Consider the following 13,584-nt stretch of genomic DNA (forward strand, 5'->3'; position numbering starts at 1 on the left):
TCTTATCCAACTCACATTTCAGCATCACATTCAAAAAAAAATTCAGATCTTTCAGTGGGTTTTATCTTCTTCTTTTTTTCTGCTTTCGTTGTCGATGATTAGTATTTTTCATTTGTGTGTTTCAAGCTGATTTGTTGATAATTATCCAATTAAGGTTCATGATTTATTCCTAGCGATAACTCACTATTTTATCATTCGTTTTGATTAAACACTAACCTTAAAGCTTGGCCAAGGTTACCTCTTGTTTAGTTTCTTTAAGGCTCCGTTATTGAAGATAAAGCGAGCGAACCGTTATTGAAGATATTTAAGCAATGATAACATAAAGTTTAGGTAATTGTCCAGTCTATATATATAGAAAATAATACTAGTTTCAAAGTGTGATTAAAATTTCAAACACTTCTTTAACTTTTTTTTTGTATTTAATATTTTAAAAGCTGTACATTAAATTCATCCAAACTAAAAATCATATTTTATTGCATGTCCACGTTTTTTTTGGTGAAAAATGTCCACGTTTTGCTTTGTTTATTTTGGTTCTTTACATCCTTGAAACTTTTGTTGTTGCACTCGTAATAATTTCATTACTACTTTAAATAATATCTTTCTGGTCTCATCATCGTCATTCGTCACACATACGTATCTAATTTGGCAGATATTTTTTTGGTTTTCCCATCGAAAATATCTTCTATTTTTCTAACAAAAAGATATTTTTATTATACGCCCACCGAAAAAGGAAAGAGAGATATTTTGGTTTTTTGCAAGGTCAAAGCAAATAAAAGATATTTATCAAAATGGTGAGTGAGCAAAGGCAAAAACAATAGTACTCGAGAAAATAGCGTCTCTGATTCGTCTAAAAGCATCGAAAAAGCGAACGCTTGAGAATCCATTATGGCAGAAAATAGCCACTTGTTACATTTGTAGTCGCGAGTACATTGTTTTCAGCACTCGCAGTAGTACCAGAAAACATTAACCCAATTAGATATCTGTGGGGTCCATGAGCTTTCATTATAAATACAACAGGGACCCACCGTACCCTACACCAAACTTTTTTGCACTTTTTGTAATAAAAATTAGGCACTTTTTGATTTATTGTCAGAAGCAGCCTACATGTCCCTTTGCGGAACACCCACCCATTCTCTATCCATTCATTTTTCTAACTCAAGAGAGAAAGAGAGAAGCTGAAGAAGAATCGGCTCTGTTTCTAAGGATCTGTGTGTGTTTGTCTTGAAAGTTTCAGGATTCAACTTGAGAAGATAAGTAGTTCAGAAGATCTTGTCTTATACGGTGAGTTCTTTTCCTCCTCTCTGTCTTTTTAGGGTTTTTGAAGTGTTCTTATTTTGATGTTAGCGTTTTATCACTGTTTCTGTCTGAAGGGTTGATCCCTCTGTTGTCTATATGTGTTGTGTTGAAATTGGATCTTCGATCTCTTCATGTTTTCTTTTGATTATTGGATTTTTAAGCTTTGTTCGTATGAGGATGATGATTGTGATGATAAAAAAAGCCTTAATTATTTATAAGAATTATTGAGTTTTGAACTATAAATAAGTGAAAAAAATAACTGTAGATTTACTGATCTTTTGTGGGTTTTTTACTTGAAGAGTTTGATTATTATTATTATTTTTTGTAAAAAAAGAGTTTGATTATTTTCTTTTGTGGGTTTGGTCTCTGGCTATTGATATGAAATCTCTGACTACTGATTAGTGTTAATAGTAATCTCATGATTTTGATCAAAAAAGAAAAGAAAACTCATGATTATGCTTCTCCTTTGATTATTAATTCTCAACCTGTTTATAGACATAGTTCACAAACCTATATTCAGACATTCCATCTATGTCTTCTTCAAGGCTTTGCTATTATAACCAAGTCTCTTTGTCCTTTATCTAATTAAAGAATACTTTTATTTTTACAGCAGAAATTAAAATCTGGTAAAGAAGATGGGTTACATGTGTGACTTCTGTGGTGACCAAAGATCAATGGTGTACTGCCGATCAGATTCAGCTTGTCTCTGCCTCTCCTGTGACCGGAGTGTTCATTCAGCAAACGCATTATCCAAACGACATTCTCGTACTCTTGTCTGCGAGAGATGCAATGCACAGCCTGCCACAGTTAGGTGTGTTGAAGAAAGAGTCTCACTCTGTCAAAACTGTGATTGGTCAGGCCACAACAACAACTCTACTTCTTCAAATGATCACAAGAGGCAAACCATAAGCTGCTACTCTGGTTGTCCTTCAAGCTCAGAGCTCGCCTCTATCTGGTCTTTTTGCTCGGAACTAGCAGGAGAATCCGCTTGTGAACAAGAGATGGGTATGATGAATATAGACGATGATGGTCAGACCAAACAAAACTGTAATGAGGATAAGAAAGATGAAACCAGTTCTGCAGCACAAGCAACAAATGCATCATTTGCTAAGGTAACTTAATTTTCTTTCATCGTTAGCTCGACTAGAAAAGACCATGGCCATTGTGTCAGAGGTCCCCGGCTCAAATTACCTCTGAGAAAAAACTAATTAATATTACATGTTGTGGTTTCGGATCGGGGGATTACAAGCTTTGGCCCCCAACCTCATGCCCTCTAAAAAATTATCATGTTTCTTTTAACTAAAACCTCAAGTTCTTGTTATGGTTTGAAGGATGTTGGAGTGAGTGAAGATGACTTTTATGGGAACTTGGGTATGGATGAAGTTGACTTGGCTCTTGATAACTACGAAGAGCTCTTTGGAACAGCCTTTAACACCTCGGTACATCTCTTTGGACAAGGTGGAGTCGATAGTCTTTTCCAGAAACATCAACAAGCAGCTGCTCCTGAGGTATGTTTCCATGATTTATAAGCAAACAATTAAAGAAACAGATTGCATCTTTGTGTGATTCTAATGATGATATTTGTTAATCCAGGGAGGGAATCTGGTGCAGCCAGCTGAGAGTAATGATGACTCGTTCATGAGTTCTAAAACGGAGCCAATCATTTGCTACACGTCGAAGCCAGCACATTCAAACATATCTTTCTCTGGAGTCACAGGAGAAAGCAGTGCTGGAGATTTTCAAGAATGTGGTGCATCATCTTCCGTGCAGCTCACGGGTGAGCCACCATGGCATCCCCAAACATCACAGTCAGTAACCCGTAATAACGCGGTTATGCGTTACAAGGAAAAGAAGAAGGCTCGCAAGTACGTTAACCTTTATTCAATACATGCATCAATGAAGTAAGTTGAGTGTTTTCTAAAATGAGAGATTGTGGTTTTTGTTTAGGTTTGATAAGAGAGTGAGGTATGCTTCTCGGAAAGCAAGAGCTGATGTGAGAAGGCGTGTAAAGGGGAGATTTGTTAAAGCTGGTGAGGCTTATGACTACGACCCACTCACCCCAACCAGAAGCTATTAAGTGGATTCTTCTCCTTGAGAGGTAAACAATGTTAGATAAACATGGCGGAAAATCGAAACAAGAAAGGTTTTTGACTTATGGAGAGAGAGTTCTCAAGTCAGAAACAGGACTGATCTCTGGTTTGAGAAGTTACTAAGCTGATGATTAGTGTAAGCAATCATTCATTCTTGGGATTTAATCGGTTTTTTGGCCTCAAAAGCTTCAATTTCCATGAGTTTTGTTGTTCTCTTGGTAGTTAAAAAGTCAGGGAGATTTAGTTTAAGATTAAACAAATATGATTGTATATGACTTTCTTTCAATTTGTATGTATGCTCATAAATGATCTCTTTGTTATTTGCTCTATGGATTCTTGTAAATTAAAGACAGTATCCAGAACCTATCAGTCAAAGTTATGTGATAACACATAAAGTCTCCAGGTTCACGCTTGACGTTTGTTGCAGCTTTCAAGAGGTTTTGCTTAGCGTCTTATCTGTTTATTGAACATTGATTTAAATTGATGAGAATGCATTACAGTAGCTTTAAAGGACCACTTTCACATTTGAATTTTCTTGAAGACTGTTACAAGTTCATAACCACTTATAGTCAAGTTGAGGTTGGTCCAAATTTGATTGCTGACCCGGATATGAAAACATTGATCAAAAGGCTAAAAAAAAGAACAAAGAGTTTTCAGATTCAGACTCAGGCAGCAAAGTTATTGGCTTAGCTCAGCAAACTTAAAAGCTAAAAACCAAAAAAAAAATATAGAATCACCAAAAGACTAGATTCATAAAAATGAAAATGCGTTAGAAGCTGCAGTTAAATTGTACATCAGTCGTTTAGGATAATAGTAATACACTACAATGTTTATAGTTATCAATGGGATCCTCTTCCTTGCCTCTCGTATCACTCTCGTTTACGCCTCCAAACAGGATAAAAAAAAACAAGAGATTCAAGTAAGAAATCAAATCCAAAATAAAGGTTTTCCTCTAATTCAACCAATAACCATTTCAGTTTGATTGAGTGATATATGCTTAAACAAAGATTTAAAAATATATATCGGAAAACCATTTGACATGTTACTGATTTATTGTATTAAGTTCTCCCGGGAAAAAAAAATTCGAAGTCTTTCTCAAAAAAAAAAAAAAAAATCAAAGTATATGATTTTCATCGGTTAATGAAATTAAAATGATAGCTTGTGATGTGGCAATACTTAAATGGTTCAAAAGGTATATTATCACCAATGATATTACGCCACGTAAGCCCGCTGACCAAGTAACCAAAAGAAGAAACAAACGACATCGTTTATAGTTAATGATGTTTGTCCGGTCGCGAAACTGCCCCTCAGTCAAAACAGGCTCCTTCGTGTCCGAATCTGAACGAACTCTCCCTTTCTCTCCCACCGTCTTCTTTCTCCGATCAACATCCCCACTTTTTCTTTTCTCGTCACTCATCGAGCATATTTGGAAGGTAAATCCCTCTTGCTCTCTACCGTAAGAATCGAAAATTCAATTGGATTCGGAGAATCTCTAAATCGTCTTCGTAACGATTGGATTGCGTTTTTTTATCTGTGGCAGATGAGCTTGAAGGCTACGATCGTACTATTAGGCCTCGTATGGAGTTTCCAGGCAGCGTTAGGTATCAGATTCGTGATAGACAGAGAAGAATGCTTCTCCCACAAGGCTGAATACGAAGGCGACACCCTCCACGTCTCCTTCGTCGTCATCAAGTCCGATTCCCAATGGCATTTCAACGAAGACGGTGTAGATCTCGTGGTATGAGACCTTAACCCCCCCCCTTTTGTTTAATCGATACCACAATGCTTTTGAATCTCCAATTGTTTGGGAACACAGATACACGGCCCGACAGGGGAGCAAGTTCATGACTTCAGGGAGCAGATTAGCGCCAAGCACGACTTCGTTGTCCAGAAGAAAGGAGTTTACCGTTTTTGTTTCACGAACAAGTCTCCTTATCATGAAACCATTGACTTCGATGTGCAGCTTGGTCACTTTGCGTACTACGATCAGCACGCAAAGGACGGTGAGGTGTTATTCTTAATTGGTTTTGTGTTGGTGAGTTTATTAAGTAAGTATATTTTTTGTTTGTTTGTTGTTGTGTAGAGCATTTCACTCCGTTGATGGAGCAGATATCGAAGTTAGAGGAGGCTCTTTACAATATTCAGTTTGAACAGCATTGGTTAGAGGCTCAGACTGATCGTCAAGCCATTGGTAACATTCTTTTCTATAAGATCCTTTTTTTTTTGTTCGAGAGAGAGATTAATATGGTTTTTGGTCTTGTTTGTTTGGCAGTGAATGAGAATATGAGCAAGAGAGCAGTACACAAAGCTTTGTTCGAGTCGTTTGCGTTGATAGGGGCAAGTGTACTTCAAGTTTATCTTCTGCGTCGTTTGTTTGAACGCAAACTCGGCATGTCTCGTGTCTAAAAAGCATTTGAGTCTATTATGATTTTGGAGACTTTTGTTATTAGCCACCTAAGAATTTATTTTGCCTCATAAGTTAAAATGTACCAGAGAATGTTTTTTTACTTAAAACTCTTTTTACAGACAGAATCTTAGTTCATCGGATAATTTTTTTGTTTTCCCAAATGTTCAAGAAAGTATCAAGTCATTTTCTTTTCTTTATTAACATATATATAAAGCTTTCTGACAAGCTAGGGGTTTAGGTTTGAATGGAGAAAGAGATGTATTTTGAGGAGTTGTTTGTTTCTTGAATGATGGAGAAGACGTAGCAGATGGCTATAGCCGTGAATAGTGATGCTAGGCTTTGGTGCAAACTAGTTTGAAGAAGAGAAGCTTTGTGAGTGAGTGGTCCATGACTAAACCCAAAGTAAAATGATCACGTGTGTATCTCGTGCTTTGCGTTTTGGTAAAGAAAAAAAAGAAGTCGTCTTGGTATGGAGAGAGACGGTGGCGCGTCATGGTGGAAGAGGCGCGTGGGATGAGAGGGAGAGAGAAAATCACACACACACACACACACTTTTTCACTTGTGAATCCATTTGTTCCCCCCGACCTCTCTCATCTCCTTCTCTCTCTCTCTTTGAACCCTAAAAACCACACATTTTTGGCACTGAGATTCATTGGAACCAGAGCTGAAATATAGGATCTTGCAACAGCTGTCTCTTCGGTAGGTATTGTGTTCTTTCTGTCTTTCTTTCTAAATCAGATTGGTGAATATACTGAATTCGTGTTCCCTATTCGATATGATGTTTTGCTTTTGAGCCTTTTTTTATGTGAAGTAAAATGATGGAGCTGTATTGGGGACTTTTGCGCAGAGGAGACGAGGATGAGCAGAGGGAATCCACCAGAGCCACTTGATTTCTTCATCTGGACTGTTGAGGTAAACCAATCAACCCCACCCTTTCTTATTTGTGTTTGTTTCTCCCCTTGAGCCAACTACCTTTTAATTCGCGCCATGTTTGTTTGGGATTTGATAAGTTCGTTAGACTTTGTTCATTGTGTTGTAGAATCAATCTTATTTAATCCGAGCCCCTAATTTTGATCTGAATTACAGCCAACTTAACCCTTTACTATGGCTAGTTTGGTTTGACTATTCAGGTATGTATGACCCTATAGTTTGCCTCTTAAGGCTTGTTGTTGGATCCAATCTTAAATTACTGGGAACATGTTTATTTTTGTTACTTTTGTTTTTTTTTTTGTTCTTTTGGTCCACCTTTCTGGTGGAGCGGTTATCGAAAGACCAAATCTTTTTACCTTACCATTGATTGCAATTACATTATGCAAGCTCCAAATTGCTTTACCTCTTCTCACTTATCCAGCATCGCAAATCCCACACGCCCAACTAGTGTATTTAGTTCAGATGGTTTCTTGTAGATGAAGCACATTTGTTATTTTCCTTTTACAGGATGTTGGATCTTGGCTTGAGGAGATAAACCTTGGCAGCTACCGCCAGATTTTCAAAGAAACTAGTGTCAACGGCGAATATCTAGAAAGCATGTCTGTGTTCACAACCGAACAGATCCTTCACTTCATAAGGAGGCATCACATGAAATGGGGTGACTTCATCACCCTCTGTAAAGAACTCCGAAGGATTAAAGGTTTTCTCTTTCTCTATCCTCTCAGCTCAAAGTTGCAATTAGAGAAATTTTTTTGACTAAAAGGAAAATAAATGTGTGTTTTTTTCTCTGACAGTGGCTTGCTTGAAAGGTGAGCAGAGAGTTCGACGGCCATGGTGGGCACCTTCTTGCCTCTCAGTAGTTTTTGTTAAGGCGGCTAAGCGCAACCAACAATCTCGAGTTGTATCTCTGAAACTTGAATCTTGACATTACACTTTGCATGTTTATTATGTACGTTCTTGTCTCTCTTCTCTTCATTTTTTTTTTGGTTTATATTGCAAGGGAGAAAGAAAATTAAGGTTTGGTACGTTGGGTGTATACATGAAATGCTAATTTATTAGATTTATTATTAATATGGCTTCTCTATCGACATGTGTGGTGGTGGCATGTTCATATTGTCTATTGCTCAATCCATGTTATATGTTATGGCAGCTGGACATATCACATTTTTGGTCGGGTTTCTTATAGTCTCACATTCTAAGAGTGTATCTAGATTCGGCAAAGAGATGTTTCACTTATGCATGTATGCTCGGTTGCTTTGGGTTCTCTTATGGAAGTATAAATTTGACGAAAGAAGCTGCTAACAAAAGCCAGTAGAATGCTTGAAACAAACATGGATCAGAAGCCATAGAGATATCATCAAATCAAACGTATACATACATATTATACAAGAAACATCACAAGTGTTTTCAAAGACAACATAGACAAGTAAAAACAAAACACACAGTAGAACAGAGTTTCACTATCATATATGTTACTGGTTCAATAGCCAGTTATAGATGGGTCAGCATCAACTGTCTCCACACAGGGCTTAGCTCTTTCCTTGTCAGAATCCAACACTTTCTTTGAAGCTTTGATAACAATTCGATTGTTAACGTAGTGCTTGCGACAAACCGGCATATAGACGTCAGCACCACCAAGCAGCTCAGTTTTGGTGTCACAAGTCTTTCTCAGAGTGAAGAAAGCTTTCTGCCCACAAACCTCACACCTCGCAGTTAGCTTCGTCACAGAATCAGCTATTGGTACGATATCAAGAACAGCACCAAATCTCCTCCTGCATTTATGCCACGAAAGAAACATATTCAACTTACAGTTCAACCAAAAAAAAAATGTTATTAAAGATTCGAAGTAAAAGTGTCAAGTAACACCTTAAGTAATCACCATCAAGGCCTGCCACAATCACAGTTTTGCCATCGTTATCAGCTGCTTTGCAGCAGAAGTCATAAAGATCTCCAAAGAACTGAGCCTCATCAATACCAATCACATCAAGCTGTCAAATCATTAAAAAGAAAAAACTAATTTCAATACAGATCCTTTACAATAAGAAAAAATTACCCCAAAAAGACAAAAACACTTTACCTTGTCATAAGCATCTTGTCCGAACATGTCTGGAAACGACATAAGATCTGGAATAGCCCAACAAGGGAATCCAATTCCGTCGTGAGTCACCACTGAATCTTTAGCATATCTCGTGTCCTTGCTCGATTTCACCATCGCAACGCTTCTACATAACCAAAACGAAATAAATTTAGATCACTGAATAGTAAAAGTCGAAGCTTTTCAATGATCTTGTTACCTTCCGAGGCTGATCTCTGACTTGATTCGGCGGAGGAGAGAGGTTGATTTCCCAGAAAACATCGGACCCATGATAACATGAATCGCACCGGAACCTCGAAGTTTCTGATCGGCGGTAACATCTCTAGAGGTGTCATTGTTGAGGGTGGCCATGGTGGTAGGGACTTTATAAGAGAAGATTGTGAGTGTAGGGATGAAAAAGGAGGAAGCTTTGCTTGTGGGTTTTGGGTAACGATGAAGGATACACTGTCGATGGTAAATATATAACAGAGATGCAGAGGTTGAAGAAGGAAGGAGACGACTTGTGGGTTTTGAATTTTTTACATTTTTTTGGAGGGAAAGCTATTTTTAAGAGGGAGATTTTCATTAAATGGGCCTAAGCCCAAAAACTGCTAGGCTTTCCGTGGCCCATAAGTAGAACATGTTCATAGGCCTTATTCAAGTGTTTCATTATCTTATTGCTTCTCCGGATTTTAAAAACTTCAATTTTCAAGCTGCACCTTCGTATCCAAAGCTACAACGCTATATAATATGGTTGAGTTGCATTTTTCGATCACTTAATCAAATGTCGAATCTTTGTAATATTCCTAAAAACGAACTGAAAGACAAAACATTTATATTATATTTTTGCGTCTACTACCTACTTATTAGGTTAGCTCCACTTTGACCGTGGTAATAAAAAATTTAAACAAATATCAAAAAAAAAAGAGTAAAAGTCAAATATACACACTTATAAATTTAAATGCAAACAATCAACCTATTTTTTACATTACAAATTATGTGAATATTGAATAAACTTCATTAATCATCATTTGTTTATTAGTAGTTTTAGTGGCACTATTTTACAATGTAAGAGTTTTTTTTAAATCTGTAAAATATAAACTTAATACTTCAAAATGATGATTATTATTATTTTGGCTTACAATAGTAAAAAAGGGTGCGTGTAATAAAAATTGAAAAAGGAAAAAACGAAACTCCGCATTTCCTTACATAGCGTGTACTGTAATAAAAAACTTCCTTTTTGATGTAATACATAAATGGCATATATATACAGACATATCTTCTTCTTCTTCTTCTTGCATCCGAAAAGCCTCTTCTCTCTCTCTCTACAACACTCGTCCTTTCTCTCTCTAGAGCGCGTCAGTATGTTTTTATTGACGCCATTGAAATTGAGATAAATCGGGTTGAATCGGATTGAACCAAAACCACATATCACAGAACTTGGATTCCAACTTTTTCTTTCTTCCTACCTCCTCTCAATCTTCCCAAGGGTCAGTTTAAAGTTATGGCCTTTATTCAAATCGTGCTCTTCCTCAGATCTTAGTGTTTCGTTGTTGACGAGATTTTAGCATCTGGGTTTTTTGAATTGAATCTGATTGGTGGGTTTTCGATTTGTTTCTTTGATCTGAGATTCCCATTCATGTTTTGATTGTAAAAGCTGTTTCCTTTTTTTGATCCTGATGAAAAAAGATCTCTTCTTGCTAGATTGAATCCCAAGTTGCTCTTTTGATACGCAAAACCTGTCTTGTTTCTGTCAGTTTGGTTGATCAGATTTGATCGAATCTGACAGAACCTGTCTTTGATCTACCTAAAGTTTTGTCTTTTTTATAATTTAGTTTTATTTATTGCAGAGCAAAATGCAATCAGACAGTGGAAAGCTCTTCATCGGCGGGATATCGTGGGACACCAACGAGGAACGTCTCAAGGAGTATTTCAGCAGCTTTGGTGAAGTCATCGAAGCTGTGATCTTGAAAGATCGCACCACTGGTCGTGCACGTGGCTTCGGCTTTGTAGTCTTTGCTGATCCAGCTGTTGCAGAGACTGTTATAACTGAAAAACATAACATTGATGGAAGATTGGTAATCTCTCTTTGCTGCTTACACTTGTTAGCCCAGGACCGGTCCTGTGTACAATGTAACTTGTTTACAAGTCATTAAAGAGATTGTTCTTTTTTTTTTCTTTCAGGTTGAAGCCAAGAAGGCTGTTCCTAGAGACGACCAAAACACAGCAACTAGAAGCAACAGCAGTAGCCTCCAAGGATCACCAGGAGGTCGCACAAGGAAGATCTTCGTTGGAGGGTTACCTTCTTCTATCACTGAGAGCGACTTCAAAACCTATTTTGAGCAGTTTGGGACGACTACAGACGTGGTTGTTATGTACGACCACAACACGCAAAGGCCTAGAGGCTTCGGATTCATAACTTATGACTCCGAGGAGGCCGTTGAGAAAGTGCTGCTCAAGACGTTCCATGAACTCAACGGTAAAATGGTTGAGGTCAAGCGAGCTGTTCCTAAGGAGTTGTCTCCGAGTCCAGCTCGCAGCAGCCCGCTTGGAGCTGGCTACAGCTATGGAGTTAGTAGAGTCAACAACCTCCTTAATGGATATGCTCAAGGGTTTAGCCCCGGAGGCTATGGGCTTAGGATGGATGGTAGGTTTAGTCCCATTGGTGCTGGGAGAAGCGGGTTTGCGAGTTTTGGTGGGTCTGGATATGGGCAGGGGTTGCCCACAGGGTTCACTGGAGGTTCTAGTTTTAATGGGAACGTAGACTATGGGAGAGGGATGAGCCCTTACTACATTGGTAACACGAACCGGTTTGGTTATGAAGGAGGCAGTGGAGGAGGAGGGAACTCGTCTTTCTTCAGTTCGAACCTTTGGGGAAACAATGGGGGTCGTAGCTATAACAACAACGCTGCAAACTCCAACTCCAATACATACATGGGAGGAGGATCAACAAGTGGGAACAACACGCTTAACGGTCCATTTGGTAACTGGGGTGCTCCTGGAGGAGGAGGGAACAGTGGTGTTGGTAACGAGAATTTGAACTTTGGTTATGGAGGAAACGGTGAATCTGGTTTTGGGTTGGGAGGAGCAAGGAACATAGGGCCTCCTAGCAAGGCAGCACCATCGTCTTCATTCTCTTCTGCCTCGGCGGGTTATGATGGAGCAGGACTTGCAGAGTTTTATGGGAATGGTGCAGTTTATAGTGATCCCACGTGGAGATCATCAGCTCCTGAGACAGAAGGGCCTGCATCTTTTAGCTATGGGATTGGAGGAGGAGGAGGAGGTCCTTCTTCGGATGTTTCAGCTAGAAGTTCATCTCCAGGTTATGTTGGTAGTTACAGTGTGAACAAGAGACAACCAAACAGAGGTAATCTAAGTTCATATTAATCTTTGCTTTTAATAACTGATTCTATTCCTAGAAATGCCATGAGCTAGCTGATAAGTAAGGCCTAGATAGAACCATGGTTTAGGGTCTTGGACTAATAGTGAATTGGCGTTTTCTCAGAAACAGAAACTTGTTTGCATACATAATGTGGTAGAAGCAGTAGCCAGTCTTCTGCATGTTTATTGTTATCTAGTTTATCAAGGGTCATCATCTACATGAAGAAAAATTCTTTCATGGAGCTAGGAAACTAGCTTAATCTTATACATTGCTCACACCAGAGTCTCTAGGAAGTCTAAGAAACTTGTGATGAAGAAACCAAATTGCATGAATGAATGGTTTCTCAAATTATTTCTAGACCCTGTTCAGAAAAATATTAATGATATATTTAACTAGTTTATAGTTTCATTTATATATGTTGTCGTTTTTTTTTTTGGAATTATAAACTCTAAAAGTTTAAAGTTTTAGATCATAATTTATATATTTATTTAAATAATAATAATTAATTTGGACGGCCCTGCTTATAGCTCTTGTCTGAATAATTTCTCTACTTCTCTTGTCTTTGTGTTGCAGGAATTGCTACTTAGAACACTCGTTTTTGTTTTACCACGGTATTGTAGGCGAGCCATCAGAGTGAACGATCTGTGTATCTTTTGGCGAATCTTTTAGATTATCTTCTCCTTTCATACAAAGCCTATAAGGACAAAACTTGATCATAATTATCAGCTAGAGCTTAGCCAGAAAGATCCCTCATGGTTTGGTTTTCTAAATTCATTGCTAGGCTTCTTTTCTATTTTTCTTTTTTTTTTTTCAATGAGGGACAGAAGAAACTGTATCAGTCTCCGGCCAGGCGGGTAATACATAAGAAGAGTTCAAAACAAGCTCCTTCCTTAGTTTCTTTATTGTCAATGTAATGGTTCTTCTTCTTCTTCTTGGGGTTATGTCTTAAGGTTTGTGTTTTGAGGCAGCTTGTACTAGAGGTTATAAGTTTCTTGGCATTTTAAGGTCTTTTTGGTTTTGTTAGTGTGAGATATTGGGAAGAGGATTTAGCCATGTAGGGCTTTTGAGAATAAGTGTTTTTATCACTATGAGATTATTCTGTTCTCATGCTTGTTTGTATGTCTTGTGCGAACGCAAGCAAACTCGTTTCTGTTCATGTATTTCTACTTTATAGAAAACTATTTTTATGTTCTATTGATATTTTTATAGTCTTCTGTTCATTATGCTAGTTTGTTTTATAAATATTCCAATGAATGACTAACATTCATTGCTTGAATACGAATAATCTAATCTTTGTTTCTTAGCAATTTTTCACAATTATTATGAATCCTAATGCTTATTTGATTTATGATATTCTAATTATATGTATCCTCCATACAACTTCCTAACTTTCACTATATTGAT

General features: G+C 37.7%; 4 protein-coding genes and 1 pseudogene across 7 annotated transcripts; 4 read left to right on the plus strand and 1 right to left on the minus strand.

Annotated features, from left to right (window-relative positions):
• The first annotated feature begins 1,029 nt into the window (after positions 1-1,029).
• On the plus strand, positions 1,030-3,713 carry LOC106389000 (zinc finger protein CONSTANS-LIKE 9-like). Of its 2 annotated transcripts, none has more exons than XM_013829184.3 (5): positions 1,030-1,281; positions 1,907-2,408; positions 2,628-2,804; positions 2,890-3,161; positions 3,244-3,713. In XM_013829184.3, exons 2-5 carry the CDS (start codon positions 1,932-1,934, stop codon positions 3,371-3,373), a joined length of 1,056 nt encoding a protein of 351 aa, XP_013684638.2. In that variant the 5' UTR covers positions 1,030-1,281; positions 1,907-1,931; the 3' UTR covers positions 3,374-3,713. The 2 variants fall into 2 exon arrangements, with proteins under 2 accessions (XP_013684638.2, XP_013684639.2); XM_013829185.3 differs by having other exon boundaries at positions 1,073-1,281; positions 1,910-2,408.
• Positions 3,714-4,656: 943 nt separating this feature from the next.
• LOC106388999 (transmembrane emp24 domain-containing protein p24beta2) lies at positions 4,657-5,990 on the plus strand. Its single transcript, XM_013829183.3, has 5 exons — positions 4,657-4,819; positions 4,927-5,124; positions 5,203-5,389; positions 5,470-5,577; positions 5,659-5,990. Exons 1-5 carry the CDS (start codon positions 4,664-4,666, stop codon positions 5,790-5,792), a joined length of 783 nt encoding a protein of 260 aa, XP_013684637.2. The 5' UTR covers positions 4,657-4,663; the 3' UTR covers positions 5,793-5,990.
• Positions 5,991-6,609: 619 nt separating this feature from the next.
• On the plus strand, positions 6,610-7,808 carry LOC106388997 (annotated as a pseudogene).
• Positions 7,809-8,041: 233 nt separating this feature from the next.
• Positions 8,042-9,378, minus strand: LOC106388996 (thymidine kinase a). The gene is made up of 4 exons (XM_013829180.3): positions 9,019-9,378; positions 8,802-8,946; positions 8,591-8,712; positions 8,042-8,496 (listed from the first exon to the last, which is right to left on the minus strand). Exons 1-4 carry the CDS (start codon positions 9,168-9,170, stop codon positions 8,205-8,207), a joined length of 711 nt encoding a protein of 236 aa, XP_013684634.2. The 5' UTR covers positions 9,171-9,378; the 3' UTR covers positions 8,042-8,204.
• Positions 9,379-10,044: 666 nt separating this feature from the next.
• On the plus strand, positions 10,045-13,388 carry LOC106388995 (heterogeneous nuclear ribonucleoprotein 1-like). 3 transcript variants are annotated; one of them, XM_013829178.3, is made up of 4 exons: positions 10,045-10,288; positions 10,649-10,876; positions 10,983-12,165; positions 12,754-13,388. In XM_013829178.3, exons 2-4 carry the CDS (start codon positions 10,655-10,657, stop codon positions 12,765-12,767), a joined length of 1,419 nt encoding a protein of 472 aa, XP_013684632.2. In that variant the 5' UTR covers positions 10,045-10,288; positions 10,649-10,654; the 3' UTR covers positions 12,768-13,388. The 3 variants fall into 3 exon arrangements, with proteins under 3 accessions (XP_013684632.2, XP_013684633.2, XP_022572002.2); XM_013829179.3 differs by having other exon boundaries at positions 10,064-10,396; XM_022716281.2 differs by having other exon boundaries at positions 10,064-10,299.
• Positions 13,389-13,584: the final 196 nt, after the last annotated feature.

Source organism: Brassica napus, chromosome A3, assembly GCF_020379485.1.
Source record: "Brassica napus cultivar Da-Ae chromosome A3, Da-Ae, whole genome shotgun sequence".
Lineage (NCBI taxonomy): Eukaryota > Viridiplantae > Streptophyta > Magnoliopsida > Brassicales > Brassicaceae > Brassica > Brassica napus.

Bases quoted from the DNA above. Each gene is read 5' to 3' on its own strand.
- LOC106389000 (XM_013829184.3), top strand. From the start codon at position 1,932: ATGGGTTACATGTGTGACTTCTGTGGTGACCAAAGATCAATGGTGTAC. The intron at 2,805-2,889 runs GTATGTTTCCAT...TTGTTAATCCAG, and splicing joins AACAAGCAGCTGCTCCTGAG to GGAGGGAATCTGGTGCAGCC. The intron at 3,162-3,243 runs GTACGTTAACCT...GTTTTTGTTTAG, and splicing joins GAAAAGAAGAAGGCTCGCAA to GTTTGATAAGAGAGTGAGGT.
- LOC106388999 (XM_013829183.3), top strand. From the start codon at position 4,664: ATGATGTTTGTCCGGTCGCGAAACTGCCCCTCAGTCAAAACAGGCTCC. The intron at 5,125-5,202 runs GTATGAGACCTT...TTGGGAACACAG, and splicing joins AAGACGGTGTAGATCTCGTG to ATACACGGCCCGACAGGGGA. The intron at 5,578-5,658 runs GTAACATTCTTT...TTTGTTTGGCAG, and splicing joins GACTGATCGTCAAGCCATTG to TGAATGAGAATATGAGCAAG.
- LOC106388996 (XM_013829180.3), bottom strand. From the start codon at position 9,170: ATGGCCACCCTCAACAATGACACCTCTAGAGATGTTACCGCCGATCAG. The intron at 8,947-9,018 runs GTAACAAGATCA...TTGGTTATGTAG, and splicing joins TCAGAGATCAGCCTCGGAAG to AAGCGTTGCGATGGTGAAAT. The intron at 8,713-8,801 runs GTAAAGTGTTTT...ATGATTTGACAG, and splicing joins GACAAGATGCTTATGACAAG to CTTGATGTGATTGGTATTGA.
- LOC106388995 (XM_013829178.3), top strand. From the start codon at position 10,655: ATGCAATCAGACAGTGGAAAGCTCTTCATCGGCGGGATATCGTGGGAC. The intron at 10,877-10,982 runs GTAATCTCTCTT...TTTTTCTTTCAG, and splicing joins ATAACATTGATGGAAGATTG to GTTGAAGCCAAGAAGGCTGT.